The sequence below is a fragment of the Jaculus jaculus genome, chromosome 2 (assembly GCF_020740685.1).
Source record: "Jaculus jaculus isolate mJacJac1 chromosome 2, mJacJac1.mat.Y.cur, whole genome shotgun sequence".
NCBI lineage: Eukaryota > Metazoa > Chordata > Mammalia > Rodentia > Dipodidae > Jaculus > Jaculus jaculus.
The window spans coordinates 69,146,077-69,169,443 of record NC_059103.1 but is presented as its reverse complement, the minus strand read 5'-3'; the positions used below and the strand labels follow the sequence as shown (position 1 = coordinate 69,169,443).

The 23,367-nt window shown below is 42.5% G+C and overlaps 1 protein-coding gene across 1 annotated transcript in view; it reads left to right on the top strand.

The window, feature by feature from the left end:
* The window catches only part of Iqck (IQ motif containing K), a 233,228-nt gene that overhangs the window by 71,601 nt on the left and 138,260 nt on the right, over positions 1-23,367 (top strand). Inside the window, exons 5-6 of the mRNA XM_045143039.1 lie at positions 19,297-19,349; positions 19,479-19,556. Of these exons, the coding sequence (XP_044998974.1) occupies positions 19,297-19,349; positions 19,479-19,556 (131 nt within the window). The remainder of the gene's footprint in view (positions 1-19,296; positions 19,350-19,478; positions 19,557-23,367) is intronic.

The following is a 23,367-nucleotide window of genomic DNA, read 5'->3' as shown; positions in this document are numbered from 1 at the left end:
TAGGAGTCATGATGAACTCAGAACCTGAGCATGTACTGTGAAGACACTTTTCAGTGTTAAAGGGCCCCTAGAGTTACAATTGTGAGAACGATATTTTATTTTTATTATTTGAGAGAGAGAGAGAGGCAGATGAGAGAGAATGGATATATCATGCCCTCCAGTTACTGCAAGCAAACTCCAGATGCATGCACCATTTTGTGCATCTGGCTTACGTGGGTCCTGGGGAATCAAACCTGGGTCCTTTGGCTTTGCAGGTAAACATCTTAACAGCTAAACTCTCTCTTCAGTCCTACAGTTGTGATATATGTGTGTGTGGTATGTATGTATGTATAGGGCTAGAGAGATGGCATAGTGGTTAAGGCACTTGCCTGCAAAGACAGAGTCTCTCTTTGAACCTGGAGCTTACTAATTAAACTAGACTACCTAGCCAGTAAGCTCCAGGGATCTTCATACCTATGCCTCCTGGGTATTGGTATTTCAGGCTCAAACTAGGTACTGGGGATCTTAAGTTGGGTCCTTATGCTTGCATGGAAAGCATGTTACTGACTGAGTCAAATCTCCAGTCCTCACATGCAAGTTTTTTTAAAGTTTTATTTATTTATTGAGAGAGAAAGAGGCAGAAAGAGAGACAGAATGGGTGTGCCAGAGCCTCCAGCCACTGCAAATGAACTCCAGATGTATAGGTCACCTTGTGCATACATCCGGCTTATGTGAGTCCTGGGCAATCGAACCTGGGTCCTTTGGCTTTGCATGCAAGTGCCTTAACCACTAGCCATCTCTCCAGCCCATAGGCAAGTTTTGTTTTTATTTATTTATTTGAGAGTGACAGACAGAGAGAGAAAGAGGCAGATAGATAGAGTATGGGCACACCAGGGCCTCCAGCCACTGCAAACAAACCCCAGATACACATGCCACCTTGTGCATCTGGCTTACTTGAGTCCTGGGGAATTGAACCTTGAACCAAGGTCCTTAGGCTTCACAGGGAAGCTCTTAACTGCTACACCATCTCTCAAGCACCCCGCCCCCACCAACAGGCAAGCTTTTTATGTTGTTCTGCTTGTTTATTTATTTTTTTAAAATTTATTTATTTGAGAGTGACAGACACAGAAAGAAAGACAGATAGAGGGAGAGAGAGAGAATGGGCGCGCCAGGGCTTTCAGTCTTTGCAAACGAACTCCAGACGCGTGCGCCCCCTTGTGCATCTGGCTAACATGGGACCTGGGGAACCGAGCCTCGAACCAGGGTCCTTAGGCTTCACAGGCAAGCGCTTAACCACTAAGCCACCTCTCCAGCCCTCTGCTTGTTTATTTTTTATTTTTATTTATTTATTTATTTTTATTTATTTGAGAGTGACAGACACAGAGAGAAAGACAGATAGAGGGAGAGAGAGAGAATGGGCGCACCAGGGCTTCCAGCCTCTGCAAATGAACTCCAGACGCGTGCGCCCCCTTGTGCATCTGGCTAACGTGGGACCTGGGGAACCGAGCCTCGAACCGGGGTCCTTAGGCTTCACAGGCAAGCGCTTAACCGCTAAGCCATCTCTCCAGCCCGCTTGTTCATTTTTTTAAGAACATATATTTTATATATTTATTTGTAAGAAGAGAGAGAGAGAATGAATGGACACACCAGGGCCTCTTGCAGCTGCAAACAAACTCCATATGTATGGGCACTGGGGAATCAAACCAAGACCATTAGGCACTTTGCAAACAAGTGCTTTAACCACTGGGCAAGTTCTCCAGCCCTTGTTTATTTTATTGATTTTTGTTTTGGTTTTTCCATGTAGGGTCTCGCTTTAGCCCAGGATGTCCTAGAATTCACTATGTAGTCTCAGGCTGGCCTGGAACTCACTGATGTCCTCCTACCTCTGCCTCCCAAGTGCTGGGTTTAAAGGTGTGAGCTACCATGCCCAGCTTTTTAATTTTTTTAAGCAAAGTTTTGTTTTTTTAAGTTTTTAAGCTGGGTATGGTGGTTCATGCCTTTTAATTTTAATTTAATTTAATGTAAAGAAAGAAGCAGACAGAGAGAGAAAAAATGGGTGCACCAGGGCCTTTAGTCACTTGAAATGAACTCCAGACGCATATGCCACCTTGTGCATCTGGCTTACCTGGGTCCTGGGGAATCAAACCTGGGTCCTTTGGCTTTGCAGGTAAACATCTTAACAGCTAAACTCTCCAGTCCTACAGTTGTGATATATGTGTGTGTAGTATGTATGTATGTATAGGGCTAGAGAGATAGCATAGTGGTTAAGGCACTTGCCTGCAAAGCCAAAGGATCCAGGTTCAATTCCCTATCACTGTGCATCTGGCTACGTGGGACCTGGAGATTGGAACATGAGTTCTTAGGCTTTGCAGGCAAGCGCCTTAACTGCTAAACCATCTCTCCAGCCCTCAGAATTCTTTAAAAAATTTATGCAGACTTAATTCAAGGTCAGCCTGGACCAGAGTGAGACACTACCTTGAAAAACAACAACAAAAAAAATTATGTCAGACTGGAGAGATGGCTTAGCAGTTAAGGTGCTTGCCTGTAAAGCCAAAGGACCCAGGTTTGATTCCCCAGGACCCATGTAAGCCAGATGCACAAGGTGGCACATGTGTCTGGAGTTCATTTCAAGTGACTAAAGGCCCTGGTGCACCCATTGTCTTTCTCTCTGTTCCCCCTATCTCAAACAAATAAATAAAAATAAAATGATAAAATATGAAGAAATATATGTATAGGGCTGGGAGATTAAAGTTTGATTTCCTAGTACCTACATAAAGCCAAATGCACAAAGTGGCATATGCATCTGTTGAATTCTAAGTCAGCTTTATCTAGAGTGAGACTCTACCTTGAAAAAACAATAACAAAAAATTATTATATATATATTGTTGTTGTTTTGTTTTATTGAGGTAGGATCTCGCTCTAGCTGACCGGAAATTCACTATGTAGTCTCAGGGTGGCCTTGAACTCACAGCGATCCTCCTACCTCTGCCTCCCAAGTACTGGGATGAGAGTTGTGTGTAGCAAGCACCTTAACTGCTAAGCCATCTCTCTAGCCTGGAAATCATTTTAAGAACAGAATAAAACTGAGGTCCAGTGGATTTTTTTTGGCCCACTCTTTTTTAAAGTTTCTTTTTTTTTTTTTTTAACTTTATTTATTTGACATAGAGAGAGATAGAAACAGGCAGAGAGAGATACTGGACACACCAGGGCTTTTAGCCACTGCAAACAAATTCCAGATGCATGTGCCACCTTGTGCATCTGGCTTATGTTGGTCCTGGGGAATTGAACCTGGGTCATTTGGATTTGCAGGCAAATGCCTTAACCAGAAGCCATCTCTTCAGCCCCCAATATTTTTTTAAAATTATTATTGACAACATTCATAATGTTATAGAGAATTATAGAGAATAAACAATAGTTCCCTCCCCCACTTTCCCCTACTCTACTCCATCATATCCCCTCCTGCTCTCAATCTGTCTTTCTTTAATTTGATGTCATCATCTTTTCCTCCTATTATGATAGCCTTGTGTAGGTAGTGCCAGGCACTGTGACGTCATGGATATCCAGGCCATTTTACGCCTGGCATTCACTATGTAGCCTCAGAGTAGGCTTGAACTCATGGCAATCCTCCTGAGTGCTGAGATTAAAGGCCTGCACGATATCCAGGGCTACCATGCCTGGCCCTTAGCCCATTCTTTTTTTTTTTTTTTTAAAGGTGTGCGCCACCACGCCTGCCTTAATTTTGTTTATTTATTTATTTATTTGAGAGCAACAGATACAGAGAGAACGAGGCAGGTAGAGACAGTGAGAGAATGGGCGCACCAGGGCCTCCAGCCTCTGCAAACGAACTCCAGACGCGTGCGCCCCCTTGTGCATCTGGCTAACGTGGGTCCTGGGGAATCGAGCCTCGAACCGGGATGATTAGGCTTCACAGGCAAGTGCTTAACTGCTAAACCATCTCTCCAGCCCTTTAGCCCATTCTTGATGCCTACAGAGGGAAAGCCTTGAAAGGAATGTTCTAGACCCCTTTGTCTATTAGAAGCATGCCTATGCAGCTAGGTTTGCAAACAGGTTTCATCTTGAGAAAGGGCTTTCTCTGGAACTACAGTTTTGCCTTCCTCTTACTTAATTTTGGTTCACCTTGACCTTCCTGAAATTCTAATAGTTTCATCTGCCTTCCCTGCCAGAGTCTACATGAGCTGGAAAGAAAATAGTTTCAAGGCAGAGCATCAACTGGGAAGTTAAGATTGACAATATTAAGCAGGGTGTTGTGTTGCACACATTTAATCCCAGCACTTGGGAGGCAGAGGTAGGAGGATTGCCGTGAGTTCAAGGACACCTTGAGACTACTCAGTAAATTCCAGATCAGCCTGGGCTAGAGCAAAACCCTACCTTGAAAACCAAAAAAAAATAAAAAAATAAATAAAAAAATAAAAAAAATTGAAAGGTGGGTTCAAAGCCTCAATGCCATTCCTGCTCCACAATGCACTGGCTTATATATCTGCTGGGACAAATCTCCCATGAGACATGTAAATATCATTATAAAGATTAAGCAATACAGTTGGGTTGATGTTCTTAAGTGATCCCTTGACATGCAGCCTTGTCTGGATTAGCTTAATTGGAATTTAAGTGACTGCTGTAATAAGCAGGGCTGGCTTAAAGGCTGCATTGTCAACTTTGCATGGACAGCTTTCCCATCAGTGCATCTCTGAAAATGTTTTGGGTATGTAGTGTAAAGTTGGTAATGTTTACCATAATCTTTGTTTTTGGTTTTTCGAGGTAGGGTCTCACTCTAGCCCAGGCAGACCTGGGATTCACTCTGTATTCTCAGGGTGGCCTTAAACTCACAACAATCCTCCTACCTCTGCCTTCTGAGTGCTGGGATTAAAGGTGTACACTACCACACCAGGCTACCATAACCATTTTTAATAAAAGGCTTATGTTTATAACAGCCATAAAAAGGAGTGCAAACTTCAATGAATTCATTTCAGCTGGGTAGTATTAAGTATGCAGAGCTGGGCTAGAGAGATGGTTTATCAGTTAAGGTGCTTACCAGCAAAGCCAAAGGACCTGGGTTCAATTCCCTTTACACAAAGCCAGATGCACAAATTGGCACATGTGTCTGGAATTCATTTGCAGTGGCTAGAGGCCCTGGCATACCCCATTCTCTCTCTCCCTCTATCTATCTGCTTTTCTGTCTTAAATAAATAACATTTACAAAGTATACAGACCTACGATTCCCATTTGTCCAGAGTTATAGCACTGAGGGCTTTTCTCTAAAAGTGACAGAAAACACATTCAGAATGACTAGAAAAGTAATTATTTTTTAAATATTTTATTTATTTGAGAGAGAGAGAGAGAAAGCACACACCAGGGCCCCTAGCAAATGCAAACAAACTCTAGATGCATGCACCACCTTGGGCATCTAGCTTTACATGGGTTCTGAGGAATTGACTTGGGTCCTTTGGCTTTGACAGCAAGTACCTTAACCACTAAACCATATTTCAGTCACAAAAAAAAATTTTTCAATGTAGTTTTGGAGAGTTGCTCAGTGATTAAGAGCACTTCCTATGTAATCATGAGGGCTTGAGGAGGCTTGAGAGATAGCTGAAGTTGGTTCCCAGGACCCATACAAACAGCTTTACATGACCACACACATCTGTAATCCCATTTCTATGGGGAGCACAGTCCCAAGCATTTCTAAAGTTCACTAAGAAACAACAAACTCTATGATCAATCAGAGAATGAGGCTTGAATAAGAATGGACAGAAAGCTGTCAATAAAAACTAGAAAGGAGATATAAAGGGAATGGAAAGGAGGGGGGACTTAGTAGGATGGTATTGTATATATGTAAGTACAAGAACAGACTAATGAGGGGAGGAGGCCTAAGTGAGGTCAGAGGAAGAGATTGAGTAAAGGAAGGATGGAGAGAGGGCTAATCAAAATCTAAGAGGATATAAATAAATCATATGGAAACCTACTTTGTTGGACAATGGAACACTCAGGAGCCATAGATTGTTATTAGAAAATTTTCAGTGCCAGGGATAGGATACCTTCCAGTGAGTTGTTGGCCAGGGAGGTCCCTGATGCCCCCAAAACATTACAGGCCATTGCCAAGGCCCTTGGTTTCCCACCAGGAATAGATGGTGAGACCCTATTGCTGAAGACTCCACATACTTGGGGTACAAGGTCACTGAGAAATCCTGTTAGAACTGAGATGAAAACCTCCTTCATGTAGGCCAGCTGACTGAAAGCTGGAAAAAGCCATGCTGCATGTGGCTCAATGGGGGAGAGAGAAATCACCAGTGAAGATACTCCACAGTGACACTGCACGCCTTATATTTGGTCAGCCAGGCAAAATGAGTCAACAGGTTGCAATAGTGGCATGCCTATTATAGGGGAAACCAACTGCCCTCTAATTGGACTGGAGGCTCACTCCATGGGCGGGAATACACCCCTGATACTGAAAACCTACAAGGGTAGTCATGAGGCCTAGGGGTGTAACTTCTGCTGCTGCCTGGCTAAATGTATATACTATGCTCACCAAACTGCCCAGTAAGCACTTTTCTTAATGTTCATGCCCATATATTAATGCTACTCTCACCTTTTCGTTAGAGAACTTTCTCTTTTCAAATGGCAGTGACCTTGGGTGACTCAGAAGGCATCACAGTGCTAAGAAGAAGTGACAGAGGAATGCTCAGCACTGCAATATCTCGCACACCTTCCAAGGCTCAGGGTCCATTGTGTAAGAGGTGGCAGAAAGAATGTAAGAGCCAAAGAAAGGGTAGGACTCCTTACAACATGCTCCTCCAGACACAAAAAGGCCTGGATATCCATGACCTTGCAGTGTCTGACACTACTTACACAAGACCATCATAATAGGAGGGAAAGATGATACCTCAAAATAAAAGAGAGACTGATTGAGAGGAGAAGGGGTGCTGGTTGTGGTGGCACATGCCTTTAATCCCAGCACTCGGGAGGCAGAGAGCAGGATTGCCGTGAGTTTGAGGCCACCCTGAGACTACATAGTGAATTCCAGGTCAGCCTGAGCTAGAGTGAGACCCTACCACGGAAAAAAAAAAAAAAAAAAAAAAAAAAAAAAGAGAGAGGAGAAGGGGATATGATGGAGAGTGGAGTTTCCAAGGGGAAAGTGGGGGGAGGGAGGGCATTACCATGGAATATTGTTTACAATCATGGAAGTTATTAATTATAAAAAATAAAAAAATAAGTAAAAAAATAACAAGGGCTGGAGAGATGCTTAGCGGTTAAGCACTCTGGAGAGATGGCTTAGCGGTTAAGTGCTGCCTGTGAAGCCTAAGGACCCTGATTCAAGGCTCAATTCCCCAGGACCCATGTAAGCCAGATGCCCAAGGTGGCACATGCATCTGGTGTTCATTTGTAGTGGCTGGAGGCCCTGGCATGCCCATTCTCTCTCTCTCTGCCTCTTTCTCTCTGTCTGTTGCTCTTAAATAAATAAATAAATAAAATTTAAAAATAATTTAAAAAAACATAGTAAAAGGCCTCCAGTTTAAATGTCATTCATATATACCTTGTGTATGAGAGCTATATACTTTTTACACCCTTTTTTAGAGGAATAAATTAGTGAATTACAAAAATAAGTCAATAACAAAAAAGAATGAACAGGAGAGTGATAGATGGACATCTGACATTCTATTCCAGCCATCATAGGTGAATGCACCTGGCTGCAGCTGAGCACATGGGGCACCACATGAACACATACATGTGCATACACCACCCCCACACACAAGCAGAAAGAATATGGATCTTGTTAACTTGATCTGAGAGCCTAGGTTATACTTCTTAAAAGAATTACTAACATAGATTCTTTTTACAAAATGTTACGTTTCACTATCCCATTTTCTCTTTTTTTCTTGTTTGTTTGTTTGTTTGTTTGTTTGTTTGAGGTAGGGTCTCACTCTAGCCCAGGCTGACCAGGAATTCACTATGTAGTCTCACCGTGACCTTGAACTCATAGTGATCCTCCTACCTCTGCCTCCCGAGTGGTGGGATTAAAGGCGTGTGCTACCATGCCTGGCCCATTTTCTTTTCTTTATTTTACCTGTGTGTGTGTGGTATACATGCATGTATGTGTGTTCACATGTGTGTGGAGACCAGAGGACAACTTTGGTTGTTATCCTCAGAAAGGCTATCCATCTCTTTTTGAGACAGTCTCTCCCATTGAACCTAGAGTTAGCCAATTTGGCTAGACTGCGTAGCCAGTGAATCCCAGGGATCCTTTTGTCTCCATTTCCCCAGTGCTAGAGTTATAAGGCACAAACCACTATGGCTGGCATTTTATTTTTCACCAAGGTAGGGTCTCACTCTAGCCCAGGCTGACCTGGAATTCACTATGTAGTCTCCGAGTGGCCTGAAACTTTTCCTTCCTCTACTTCTGAGTGCTGGGGTTAAAGGCATGCACCACCCCTACCAATGATTCTTGAGTCTCTGCTCTCCTGTGGGAGTAAGGTTAAAGGCATGTGTGGCCATGCCAGCTGTTCATGTGGGCTTTGGAGATTTGTATTCTGGTGGTCTTAGGACTTCATGCTTGCACAGGAAGTGCACTTAGCTGCTAAGCCATCTCCCCAGCCGCATTATGACATTTTGAGGCAAGATAGAAAAGACAAGGGAAATTAATGAGAACGTGGTGCTATAGTCAGGTTCTCATTGCTGGCACAAATCACCTGACCAAGAGCAGCTTTGGGGGGAAAATGGGGTTTATTTTGGCTTATAGACTCAAGGGGAAGCTCTATGATGGCAGGGAAAAACAATGGCATAAGCAGAAGCTGGACATCACCTCTGTCCATCACAAGGTGGACTATAGCAACAGGAGAGTATGCCAAATACTGGCTAGGATAAACTGGCTATAATACCCATAAGCCTACCCCCAGCAATACACTGTCTCCAGGAGACATTAATCCCCAAATCTCCATCAGCTGCAAACCTAGTATTCAGAACATCCAAGTTTATGGGGAACACCTGAATCAAACCATCACACATGGGGAGGAAAAGGAACATTTTACTCTGGAGTTTTGTTGAAGTCTCTTGCCAGGTGAAAATCAAGGATTCTAACACAATTATCAACATTTACTGTAAAGATTGCTGACATAGGAACAATATTTCCATTAGGAATGTTAAAATAAAGCCGGGCGTGGTGGTGCACGCCTTTAATCCCAGCACTCGGGAGGCAGAGGTAGGAGGATCGCCGTGAGTTCGAGGCCACCCTGAGACTCCATAGTGAATCCCAGGTCAGCCTGGGCTACACTGAGACCCTACCTCAAAAACCAAAAAAAAAAAAAAAAAGAATGTTAAAATAAAGCTGGGTGTGGTGCCTCATGCCTTTAATCCCAGCGTTTGGAGGCAGAGATAGGAGGAGCATGGTGAGTTCACAGCCACCCTGTGACTATGTAGTGGATTCCAGGTCAATCTGGGCTAAAGTTAGACCCTACCTTGAAAAACAATGACAACATCATCAACAACAACAAAATCCCAAAAAACAAAAAAGAAGTTAAAATAAACATAAACTGGGCTAAGACCTGAATGCATATGGCCTTAGGGCCCCACTGCTCTCCTAGACATTTTCTGAGACTCTCACAAACAAGACCATTAACTGTTTACAATGAAGCTATCCTGACTTCCTACATCCTAGATCTACAATTATGCTTTAGCAATTGTAATCCTATCAGATATACCCCAGGAAAGATCCCGTGATCTCATTTAAGTTCTTCAGCGTCCCTTTAATGCCAGTGTTTGGCACACTCTCCTGTTGCTATGGTCCATCTTATGTTGACCAGGGGGTGATATTCACCCTCTGCTCATGTCTTCATTTTCCCTGCCATCATGGAGCTTCCCCCTCAAACCTGTAAGCCAAAATAAACCTCTATTTTTTTCCCCACAAGCTACTCTTGATTGGGTGATTTCTACCAGCAATGTGGACATGCCTGCAACAAACACTTAGGCTGGTTTTAAAGCGAGGCTGATGTGACTGCTGCTGTATTAAACATGGATGTGCAGTATCTCAGTGACACAATGGATTCCTTTGGGTATACACCTAGGAGTGGTTCAGCTGGTCATACATTTTCTTTGTCACTTCATTCTGTTGTCTCTGGGTTGTCTCCATCCTCCAGGGGGCCTCCTTTTGTGGTACCAGCCTATGACCTGTAGGGCTTATGTGGTGGAGAGAAAAGTGGAAGGGAGGAAGAGAAAGAGAATGAAGGAGGAAGGAAAGAGAAAGAAAGAGAAAAGAAACCTTTCTCAAAGTTTCTCAACATTGATTCAACCAACTCTGGTCAATTACTTCTTTTTGAATAAGTCCTAGAAATAAGCAGGGGTTACATAGGCTCCTAAGCTAGGGAAGAAGCCTCCCCAGAGCACACAACTTCAGAGGTGGGGGATTCAGGGGCTGTTACCAGAAGGACATGGAACTGCCATAGGTTGGTTGGCTATACACTATGTTGTAACCTGCAGATAGCTGACTTCAATAATAAAGAGGCTGCACTAGCTCAGAAAAGCATAAGATCCTGAGGCGAGAGAAGAGGCTTTAGGATAAGTGTTATACTGGGCTTAGTTCTCCTCAGTATCTTTACTGGCCTCTTACCAGGTCTGATTTACCCTTAGGCCAGGTTCCTTCGGAGTCCAAAACAGCTACAGCCCCAGGCCTCACTTTGTGTCCACCTTCTTCATCAACTGGAGGAGAGTGTGCAAGCTCCACCAGAAAAACAAAGGCAGTGATTTCCCAGGTATCCCAGCTCATCTCCTATACATCCTGTCACTCTGAAATGGGCCTTGTGTCCATTCCTTGCTCACCAAACAACTTTGGGCAGATTAAATAATTTTCATCTAGATGGAAGTAAGTTGGCATGTCTGGCCATGGAGAGAGGCTACATACACACCTGGAGGCTTAAACCCAGTTCAGGACCAGGGCCAGTGGTTGACACACATGTATTAACCACAGTGGAGCCATGTGTTACTCATGGCTTTATCTCTAGTGACTTGCCCACAGCCCGGCACGTCAGTGTTCAGAGGGTCAAACAGTATACCTTGCTAGATTTGAAGTTTTATGCATGAGCAAAATGAAAAGAAAGCATAGCTCTGCTTTAAATATAGATTAAATGTGTAGTCTGCAGCTGGAGAGATGGCTTAGCTGTTAAGCGCTTGCCTGTGAAGCCTAAGGACCCTGGTTCAAGGCTCAATTCCCCAGTACCCACGTTAGCCAGATGCACAAGGGGGCACATGCATCTGGAGTTCATTTGCAGTAGCTGGAGGCCCTGGCACGCCCATTCTCTCTCCCTCTCTCTATCTGCCTCTTTCTCTCTCTGTCTGTCACTTTCAAATAAATAAATAAAAGTAACAAGAATATGTTTTTTAAAAAAATGTGGAGTCTGGACAGAGAGAAGAAGAATGCCTCATCCCCAATTCACAGTAGCCAATGCACATTCTTCCTTTGGGGTCTTGGTTCCCTACCAACTTCATTACCATGAAGAGCAGTGTAAAAATAGTTGGTATCAGGAGACTATTTCCAACTCTTTTGATCATGTCACAACATTAAAATTTTCTACTTTAAATAATTCAGTAAAAAGGTTTTTTTTCCTTTTAAATTCCTTCCCCATCTCATAATCATGTATTATAGTTGTTTTTCCTTTTTAAATGAAACATTTGAATATCTTTTTTTAAATTCATGGGCTCTGATAAGGGAAGGAAGAAACTTTATTTCCTGGCTTTGATTAATAAAGGAAATTATATATACCCTTAACTTTTGTTTGAAAAAATGAAATTCTAAGGAGGGGAACAAAATAGATTCTGGCAGGGAAGATGTACTTGAATTATTTTAAAATATTTTTATTTATTTATTTGAGAAAGAGAGAGAATGAATGAATGGGCATGCCAGGGCCTCCAGCCACTGCAAATGAACTCCAGATGCACATACCACCTTATGCATCTGACTTGCATGAGTCCTAGGGAATTGAACCTGGGTCCTTTGGTTTTGCAGCCAAGTGCCTTAACCACTAAGCAATCTCTCCAGCCTACTTGAATTATTTTAGCAATTATCCTTTTATCAAGAAAACTTTTAGAAATGACCATGTGGCCTGGGCTAGAAGTTGGAATCCATATATTGTTGCTAGTGCTTGCTTGAATTTCTTTTTTACTAGAATGTAATTCTAGCACAGTGAAAACATTTGCTTTGAAGTTTGTGCTAATAATTATTTTGACATCTGGTGTAATCCAAGTATTTTCTTATCTCAAGGATCATAAGTTTTATTTGAGACAGAGTCTCATGTATGCCAGGCTGCTTCAAACTTTCTGTATAGCTGAGGATGGACTTGAACTTCTGATCTTCCTTTCTCTACCTTCCAAGTGCTGGCATTACAGGCATGTACCACTATGCCTGGTTTTATGCAGTCCTGGGAACACAGTTCATGGTGGAGACTGTGTGAGAAAGGAAGCTTTAATGTGGTATGTACATGCTATGTCTATGGTCTCTAACTATAGTTCTTTATCTTTCCTTGACCCATGTCCCAAGTCCTATGGGCCACAAGTGCCTGGGCCAGCTACTCTAGGCAGGTACATGGTTCTGAAATTGTCTGGTCTGCCCAACAGGAGCTCTGTATCCTGGGTACTAGCTAACCTGCCCAATCAGATTCTTTGGGAGCAAGGATATCAACTGGCACAGAGAACAGACAAACTACAGTGTGGGAAGAAGGGTTAGGGCTAGGACAAAGTTTTAAAAGCCAGGGGGTATCAGACCTTAAAAGGGAGGCAGAGATAAGGTAAAAATGAGTTAGGGAAGAATATCAGAAAAAGAGGCAGTGAGTAGAGAAAAACTGTGGCTAGGGCGCCACACACCACTGAGAACCAGATCCAGGACCATTGTGGGATGACTGTCCTCTCTGCCTGGGGCATTCATGGGTAGTGGTCCAGTGCTTTTTCTTCGACAACTCACGTTCTTTACCGTCCCTTCAACCTTTACCAAGACCCCTTGGTCGACTATATCACTACTCAGAAATGTTTAGGTCCTCTCTGTAAAAAGGTTTGGTCATGTGGCTGCCATAGTGAGTGGGGTGAATTAGAAATGACATGTGCCATTGAGTATGATTGGTTTGTTTCAGATGCAGGCTGCTTTGTCCACGGGAGTCCCAGAGGAAGACAGCATGGGGTAGAGCATATTTGTGGATGGACATAGTCAGGAGTAAGAAATAAACCACTAATAATGTAAGCCATTGAGATTTGGAAGTGGAGTCTTATCTAGCTTAATCTGGCTTAAAGAATCTAGTAACCAAGATGCTGTGGTTTGAAGTTTTGTGATACCTGTGATGATTAGGAGATGGGGCCTTTGGGAGTCATGAGAATGGACCCTCATGAGGGGTTTCCCTTTGCTGCATGTGAGGGCACAGTGAGAAGGTGCCATCATTCTGGTAGTTTGAATCAGGTATCCCCTATAAGCTTGTGTGTTCTGAATGCTTGATCCCCAGCTGATGGCAATTTGGGAGGTGGAGGCTTGCTAGAAGAGGTGTGTTGCTTGGGGTGGACCTTGAGGTTTCTTAGTCCCATAGCTTTCCAGTGTTAGCTCACTCTCCTGCTCCTGTGACAGATGTGATGTCCAGCCTCTGTTCATGCCATGCTTTCCCCTGTCATCATGAAGGGTCCCTTCAATACTGTAAGCCAAAATAAACAACTTTCCTCCTATCAGCTGCCTTTGGTAGGATGCCTTGTGCCAGCAATGAGAAGGTGACTGCAGCAATCTCTGAGGAACAGGTCCTGATAGATCTCAGATTTGCAAGCACCATGTTCTTGGACTTTCCACTCTCCTGAACTGTGAGAAAGAAATGTATGTTGTATAAGCCACACAGTCAATGGCAGTTTTGTTACAGCAATTTGAATTAACCAAGTCACAAGGCCACATGGATATACATATGTATACTCCTTGCTAGAGCAAAGGGTCTCCCCCAAAACAATGCTATAGACAGCCATACACCAGCTACTAATCTGACTGTATTGAGGCAGGATAGTAAGGCAGGAAGAGGTAGGAGGATCACTCTGAGTTGGAGGCTGTCCTGGGATAGAGTAAGACTCTGCCTCAAAAACAAAACAAACAAACAAACGAAAAAAAACCTTTGCATTTTGAATGGGAGAGATGGCTCAACAGTTAAAGGCACTTGATTATGAAGCCTGATGCCCTGGCTTGAATCCCCACTAACCACTTAAAGCCAGATGCATAAAGTGGCACATGCATCTGGAATTCATTTGCAATGGCAAGAGGCCTTGGCATATACCATTCCATCTCTTTCATTCTCTCTCCCTGAAAATAAATAAATAAAATATTAAAATAAAATAAAAACAAGGAAAATGAAGAGGACATGAGAAAGGAAAGCCCCTCACCTTGCATCCTACTTTTCCTTTCCTCTTGATCCAAGGGCTAGCTGTAGAGATAGTGTGTTTTAAGGACATCTCAGACAAGGGTGCTAAAAATAACAAATGCCCTAACTTATCTTGGTGCCAGAATGTTTGTGGCCTTGAATTTTTCTATGTTACAACATAAATAGTACAACTACTACAAACATCCTTACTTTCACAAAGGAATTTTCTTTTTTGCTTGCTTTTGCATGTGGGGTGTGTTTATATGTTCATGTGTGTGCAGATATGTGTGGTCCATATGCACACATACAGAGGCTAGGGGAAGACCTCTGGGTATTTTTCTCTATTGCTTCTACCTTGGTTCGCTGAGACAGGGTCTGTCACTGACCTGGAGTCCCCTGTTTTTCCACTAGACTGGCTGACCAGAGAGACCCGGTGATCCTCCCGTCTCTGCACCCCTCAGTGCTGCCGTAATAGGCGTGGGAGAACATGCCCAGGTTTCTTTTTTTTAAGATAGGGTCTTTTCCTGGAATTCACTATGTAGTCTCAGGGTGGCCTCAAACTCACAGTGAACCTCCTACCTCTGCCTCCAGAGTGCTAGGATTATAGGCATGTGCCACCATTCAAGCTTTTTTTTTTTTTTAATATGGGTTCTGGGGTCAAACTTAGGTCTCATGCACAGCAAGTGATCTTGAGTCATCTCTCCAACCCCAGGGAATTCTTTAAGATAAGAAAAATAAGTAAAGGAGCCCATATTTTTATTTATCTTTTAGCCTTCACTTACATTTTAACCTTTCTTAATGTTTAAGCCTTGTTATAAATTACATCCTTTAAGAAATGTAACTTGAGGGGGCTGGAGGGGTAGTTTAGCAGTTAAGGCATTTGCCTATGAAGCCAAAGGATCCCCATTCGATTCTCCAGGACCCATGTAAGCCAAATGCACAAGAGGGTGCATGCATCTGGAATTTGTTTGCAGTGGCAAGAGGCCCTGGCATGCCCATTCTCTCTCGCCCTCTTTCTCTTTCTCTCTTTCAAATAAATAAATAAAATATATTTTTGAAAAAGAAATATAACTTGAGGGCTGGAGAGTTAGCTTAGTGGTTCAGGCACTTGCCTGAGAAGCCTAAGGACCAAGGTTCAATCCCCCAGTACTCATGCAAGCCAGATGCACACTGTGGCACATACATCTGGAGTTCCCTTTGTAGTGGCTAGAGGCCTGGCACACCTCTCTCTCTTTCTTTCTTTCCTTCTTTCTTTCTTTCTTTCTTTCTTTCTTTCTTTCTTTCTTTCTTTCTTTCTCTGTGTGTGTGTATGTAATAAATCAAAAATAAAATATTTTTAAAAAAATAAATAAATGTAATTGAAAAGCCACAGAATCACACATAGCCATTCTTCTTGAGAAGCCAGCACCCATATCTTGGTAAGTGTCCTGTCCTTTTCCTGCACGAATTGCCTGAATACTTAGTGAAATCTCCAACTGATTCATTTTGTTTTCTCTGGAAATTCTTATCTGTGGCATCACCAAGGATGCATTTTACCTGAGTGGAGGTCCTCTGGGAGAAGGGGTCATCTCAAGAGGCTGTGCTTTGACTGAGTGGAGGTCCCCTGGGAGAAGGGGACTCCTCAGGAGGCTGTGCTTTACCTTAGTGGCGGTCCTCTGAGAGAAGAGGACGCCTCAGGGGGCTGTGCTTTACCTGAGTGGAGGTCTTCTGGCAGAAGGGGACGCCTCAGGCAGTTGTGTTATTTATGCCTTTTCCTTCTCAAGGTTTTTTAACATGATATTCTCCCTTTTATCTTCTCAAAAAAAGTTTTCTTTATTTTAAAATATTTAGTTATTGACAAGTGGAAAGAGAGTGGGGAGTAAGGGGGAATTATAGGGAGAGGAGAATGGGCACTCCATGGGCTCTTGTTGCTGCAAACATACTCAAGACTTCAACACCTCCTTGTTGGTAGGTAGCTTAAGGTGATTGTGCCCCAAAAGTAAAAAGCAGAAGTGTCCTTAAGTCTGTCTTTGCAATTTCTACTTTACTAGAGGTCAGAGAAGGTTCTCATTACTCTTGACTAAAGAAGTTACCTAAATCTGTTTCTCCATAAACAGCCTGAGCCCCTCCCTGGGAGGGCATTTCACGTTCCTAGAATTTAAATCTGATCCTGGCATTGTAGTTGGTTAAACTCGGTCCTAAAACTTGATGTCATTGCTGGCTTCTTCTTGAGGCACCCTGGAGTCCCACCAATCAGCACTCTGAGGATCATCTGAGCCCAAAGGTAAAACCCACCACAATAAGGTTATAAATAGATCATTACCTGGTGGGCAAGCTCTTTTTTGACTTGATACCTCTCCTGAATTTCCAGGTCCCTGCTCCAGTAACCCCCTCCCCCATCTCAGCTGGGCTAGGTGAGTGGGACCCCTACCCCTACTCCCCCACCCACTGCTGCCTTCCACATGGCAGGAGCTGTCTATTCTCTTTTCCTTTTCTCTGAATAAATGTAACAATTTAACAATTACCCTCAGTCTTGTTTTATCACAGCTCTTTGGTTAAAAACAGACACAAATTCAGGGCTTTGAGTTTAAGAACCTTGAACTCCCCCAAACCCTGTTACAAATACTGGGGAATTGAATCTGTACTATCAGCTTTGCAAGCAAGCACCTTCTACTGTTAACCTGTGTCCCCAGCCCATAAAATTCTTTATATCTACTTATCTTTCACTTCAGTGTTAACATAACATTTTGTTTTATTGGCTTTACCACATATCTATCCACCAACCCATCAGTCCATCCTTCTATCCATCCATCAGCTTGGTGTTTGGATGCTTTTATAAGTAAGCTGCCAACTCATGACAACATAATCTTGTCTTGTGCCTTCACACTTAGTCTTTCTTTTTCCACTCTATAGGTTTTGCTTTGCTTTGCTTTTGGGGGGGACAGGTTTCAAGATAGGGTTTTACTCTAGCCCAGGCTGACCTGGAATTTACTGTGTAGTCTCGGGGTAGCCTTGAACTCATGGCAATCATCCTACCTCTGCCTCCCAAGTGCTGGTATTAAAGGCATGTGCCACCACTCCTGGCTTTGTTTTGATTTTGGAGGCAGGATCTCATTCTAACTTAGGCTGACCTGGAACTCACTGTGTGGCCCATCCTGGCCTTGAATTCATGGTGAGCCTCCTACCTCAGTCTTCCAGAGTGCTGGGATTAAAGGTGAAAGTCACCATGCTGTGGCCCAGGCTGTCCTCAAACTATGTAGCTGAAGATAACCTTGAACTCCTGATCCTCCTCCGTCTACCTCCCACATGTCACGATTATAGGCATGCACTGCCATGCCTGGCTTAGATTTTGTTAAAACATTTTGTTAGCTGGGTGTGTGGTGCACACCTTTAATCCCTGCTCTTGGGAGGCAGAGTTATGAGGATTGCCTTGAGTTCAAGGTCTCCCTGAGACTATGTAATGAATTTCAGGTCAGCCTGAGCTAGAGTAAGACCCTGCCTCAAAAATCAAAAAAATAAAAAATAAAATAAAATAAAACTAACATTTTTGTTAATGTTTTAACTTTGTGGTTGCTCCATTTCCTCAGTTTGCAGCTTGCAGAAACTTGTACATTTGCACTTCTATGAGTTCGGGATTCTCTGTATCTGTCCACATTAGGTCTTTCCTGGGAGCCCACACTTTCTCCGTCTTGCTTTCATTTTTCTCTGTATTACTTCCTCTCTTATCTCTTCACTCACCACAAGTTTTTATTTGCTTTCCCTTCTCTCTTTCAGCTCCCAGCAGATAATTTTCAAACAACAGCTGAACAATATCCCCACTGTTCTGCATGTCTGGGTATGCACAGCATGCCCACGCTTGCTCAAAACAGAAGGAATACACTATTTCTTCCATTTTCTTATTTCTTAGTATCAAAAGTTATTAAATCTGTCTGCATGACCTTCATACATCAGACCATTTGGCTATTTTTAAAGTCTACTTAATGGAGTAAGCCAAACCACATTCTCAGCATAGAAGTTTTCACCACTTTGTGTAATAAATGCCAAGGAACAATGCATCTTTTGTGGGACAAGAGAGGGATTCTGCTGTCTTACAGTTGCTGGATTGTTTAAGTCATTCTATGGCAATTCATGCTAGTTACATATTTGCTTTGTTGTACAAGTATTTTCTCATTTGGGTTAAAGTTGGTTTTTGGAAGGGAATCCTCCAAGGGAAGACTTAAAAGAACACATCACATGATAGTGTACTTTTCATTTCCCTCCCTGACCACCAGTGTTTCAGACTTCATGAAGTGCTGTCTGCATGAGATACATGTCTGCAAATATTCTTTGGCAGTTCAGGCACCACTGTATTTTATTTACCCATAGCTATAAGAATGCTTCTTGCACAAACCTTGAAAAGCATGCTTCTTTTTGGTGATATCCATTTCACAGCAGCCTTTTCAACCTTATGTAGGGTTATAAAACTATTTTCAAGTGAAGGAGAAAAAAGAAGCAAAATTTTTACAAGAAAATATTGTGGTCTGGGCATGTAGAGCATTTGCTTAGCATGCATGAAGCCCTGGGTTCCATTCCTACCACTGTATAAAAGGTGTGATGGTCCACACCTGTGATTCCAGGAGGAGGATCAGAAGTTCAAGGTCATTTTCTGTTATATAGCTAGTTCAAAGCCAGCCAGATACATGAGACCCTGCCCCCCATAAAAAGAAAAAAGGAAGGAAGGATCTAGCACCTACTATGCAATACTGCCTTTTGTTAGTCTCTATTGTCAAAAAAAATGCTCTATCCAAAGATTACCAGGAAAATGTCTTTAGAATTAATGTTATCCATTGTTTGTAGATATACTTATAAATCTCATGATGGACCCATGCATATTTCATATATGTTTAGCCAATTAACCACCCTCCCATTGCCCTAACCAGACATGTGGCTAAAATAAGAATGTAATTTAATTATTTTTTTTTCTCTTTAGAGGAAAATAACCAAATTCATCGCGTGTGATTTTCTGACTGAGTGGTTGTACAAGTAAGTTGTTCCTGGCTTTGAATAGTCAATGACCCTAACGATTCAATTGTATTAATTTGTAACAGATGAACAACTGACTTGAAATCTTCTCATTTTTTTCTTGCCAATCAAATATGATGCTGTGACCAGCCAGAATCCCAAGAGGATAGGGGAGCCATTTACAGAATTTTTCTCCATTCCGTTTGTGGAAGAATGGCTAAAGCACCAGTAAGTTTAAATAATTGATTCCTTAAGATGGTGTTAATGCGAATTTCCTTCAACTTAGCCTAGGACTCAGAGACAGGCATATTTGAAATTTGTCCTGCTGGTTACTTGTAGCACAGGTAAACTCTTCCTCCTTCTGTAGTGTTTTCACTCTCTCTCTCTCAGTGGGAGGGATGGTGTACATCTTATACGGGAGCTTTATCAACTGAACTGTGTCCCTAGCCCCCAACAGGGTCTCACCATGTCACCCAAGTCAGTTTCAAACTCAAGCTCAAGTGATTCTTTTCCCCTTCTTCTTTCTCTGAAGGTCATTATTTTTCAGGATATATGATTAAACTTTGTAATATTAATCTTTAGTTAAATTCATCAATTCTTAATTGACAGTATTGTATATGACTGTTCAAATCTAGCTCATTTCCTTTCGGTGGTGGGGAGGAATCTGTTCACTCTGTAGTGTATCTTTCCATAACTCCTAACATTTTTAACTGCATAGTATTTGTGTATATTATGTAAAATTAATACTATTGTTTGGTGTGAGCTATTTTTTGTCAGTGCAGTAATAATGCTGATGATGATAGTAGTTATTCTTTGTTGAGTGTTTAAATGCCTGTTAGCATTTACAACTAATGAACCAACTTAGTCCTCACAACAGTGCTGTTACCAGCTCTGTTTTACAGATCAGGAAATTTATGTATTACTCCACAATTTGCTTTTACTAAACTCAAATGTATATATATAATTTTTAGAGATCTAGACATGTTGATTAATTAATCTGATCTATGTCTTTATTAAAAGGCTTCATTTCTACATTTGCATGCATTATTTACGAAGAAAAGACATTTTTTGAGTCTTTCTAGGTGCCAATTTTGGGGAGTGGTAGAGACAGAGCCATGAACCAAGTAAAAAAAGATCTCAGCCATTGTGCAGTTGATTTTATAGCAAGGAGGACAGACAATGTAGCAAATACATAAGTGCTATGAAAAATAAAGCAAGAAGAACAGGGAGTGTTGGAAGGGTTTACTTTTACTCAAGAATGGCATTCAGGCAGTATCCCATTATCTAAGGCCATAGGTGGAAGAATGCAAAGCTCAATTTACAAAAATATTACATAGATTCCATCCTTTGCTTTGAAAGGGCAAATGATGTTTTTGTTGTGTGTGTGTGTGTGTGTGTGTGTGTGTGTGTGTGTGTGTGTGTGTGCAGGCACATTCTGCCATAGGCACACATGTTGAAGCCAGAGGACAACTTTCAGGTCTATTCTTGCCTTTCCATCTTCATGTGAGGCAGGGGTTTTGCTTTGTGATCTTGATTTGCTGTTCTTTGCTGGGCTGGTTGGTGGTGGCAGGAGTGGGGAATGAGCGTCCTGGAAATTCCTGTCTCTACCTCTCTTCTCAACATGTGCGTCAGTGTCGGCATTCTGGGATGGCAGATGTCTGGTACAATTTCCGGCTTTTCACATAGGGTCTGGGAATCAAACTCCATTACTCCTCCTTGAGCACTGAGAGTCATCTTCCCAGCCCCTGTTATTACTTTTTTATATTTATTATTTATTTATGATAGAGAGAGAATGGGCATGCTAGGATTTCTAGCCACTGCAAATGAACTTCAGACGCATACGCATGTGCAGCTTATATGGATTCTGGGGAATCAAGGGTGGGTCCTTAGGCTTTGCAGGCAAGTGTGTTAACTGCTAAGCCATATCCCAGCCCCTGTTATTGCTTTTCTTTTTTTCCTCCCAGTCTTACAGAAAGTAACCCCACCCACCTCTACACATACTTTTTTCTGCTCATGCCCCAAGGGTTCTGCAATAGAAGTAAAACTACCCACTCCCCACACACCTTAGAGTCCTTATGCAGGAACACCCAGATGAGCTTGGTCCCCGGGGTGGTGAGCTCTCAGATCTCCTGGCTTCTGAGTGGCAGTGCTTCCCCTGCCCCTTCAGTCTCTGTTCCTCGAAGCCCGCACTGGGCGGGGAAAGGTGGGCACACAGGGGGACAAGCTCGCTGCGCTTTGTCCCTGGTCCTCGGTCAGGACATTAGGAGCTCCCAGGCAAGTGAGATCTTGCATATCCCTGTCTCCCCACTTCCCTAAGCCTGAAAGTCTGTTTTACTAGACTCCCAAAAAATGTGTCTGCCAAGAAAAATAACTCACATTTCCTCCCAAAACAAAATTGTTATCTTACAAATATATATTTATATGTGTGAAGCTTTTGGTGGGGGGCGGGCAAAACTTATGAATGGAGAATGCACATGCCTCACAAACATTGCTCATGGCTAACTTGGATTTCTCATCCTATTAATACAGTGAAAAGACTTGTGTTGGCACCGATCTGGTTGCCCCACTGACCAGCCTGGATATGTATGATCTCCCTCATGATTAGGCTTATAATAATTTTTATTTATTTATTTATTTTTGCTGGCCTAAGGTATAAGAAAAGATGCTAGGCTTTTTTCTCTTTTCCTGGGCTGGTCACAGGCTGAAGGATGGAATGTGGCCTGGAGGCTGGAGCAGCCCTGTTATTGCTTTTTTGAGACAATGTCTTGATATGTAGCCAGATTATCTTGGAACTCATGTATTTCAGGCTGATTTCAAACTCACAATCTTCCTGACTCAAGCTTTCAAGTACTAGGCTTACAGGCATGTGCGTCATAGTGGCCTACCAAGTCACATTTTAGGCAGAGTCAGAGTCCTTAAATTAGGGTTTTAGCCCTCAATTTCATCTTTTTCTTTCTGAAATTAGCTCTTCTTGATAATTACCAACTTGAATATACCTGTGGCTGATTTTCTCCACTTTAAGATAAAAACAAACTGATGTGGTGGTTTGAATCTGATGTCCCCCATAAACTTATGTGTTCTGAATACTTGACCCCAGCTGATGGAAATTTGGGAGGAGGAACCTTGCTGGAGGAGGTGTGTTGTTGTGGGTTGGTTTGGAGCATTATAACCAGCTTCCCCTTGCCAGAGCTCAGCTTACTCTCCTGCTGCTATTTTTCACCTGTTGTAGCAGAGGTAATGTCCAGTCTCTGCTCATCCCATGCTTTCTTCTGCCATCATGAAGCTTCCCCTTGACACTGTAGCCAAAATAAAAACTCTCCTTCCATAGCTAATTTTGGTCAGGTGCTTTATCTGAGAAATGATAAGGTAATTACAGCAATTGGCTTTTTTGTTTTAATTTTTGCAATTACATGTTGAATGTGCTGAAAGGGATGCAATGTTGGAAAACCTTGACTATTTTTGTTTCATTTTGGCTTTTTTGAGGTAGGGTCTTACTCTAGCCCAGGTTGGCCTAGAATTCACTCTGTAGTCTCAGGCTGCCTTCAAATTTATAGCAATCCTCCTACCTCTGCCTCCTGAGTTCTGGGATTAAAGGTGTGCACCACCACGCCTGGCTTTAAAAACAATTAAAAAAATTTTTATTAACTAGTTTTGTATTCAGCAAATACAATCAGTTTGGTACCATTATTAGGCTCATCCGTGACCTACCCTCTCCCCTTTGGCCCCTCCTTGTTGAGGCATATGGGTCATGCATTCTGGAGTTAGCCCACAGTTATGGGTAAAATAAATGTCTCTGCATATCATGACCCAACATGTGGCTCTGACATTCTTTCTGCGCCCTCTTCCACAAAATTTCCCTGAGCCATGTTGGGTTCATTTTTGGTCTGCTTCAGTGATAAGGTGTTGGGGGCCTCTGAGGCTCTGGCTCTCTGATTTGGTAGGAGTTGATTTTTCTCTGTGTTGGTCTCCTTCCCCCTTGTGCTGGTATCCAGTTCATCAGGAAAACAGCACCCTTGCTTGTTTCGCCAATTTTCCTTAG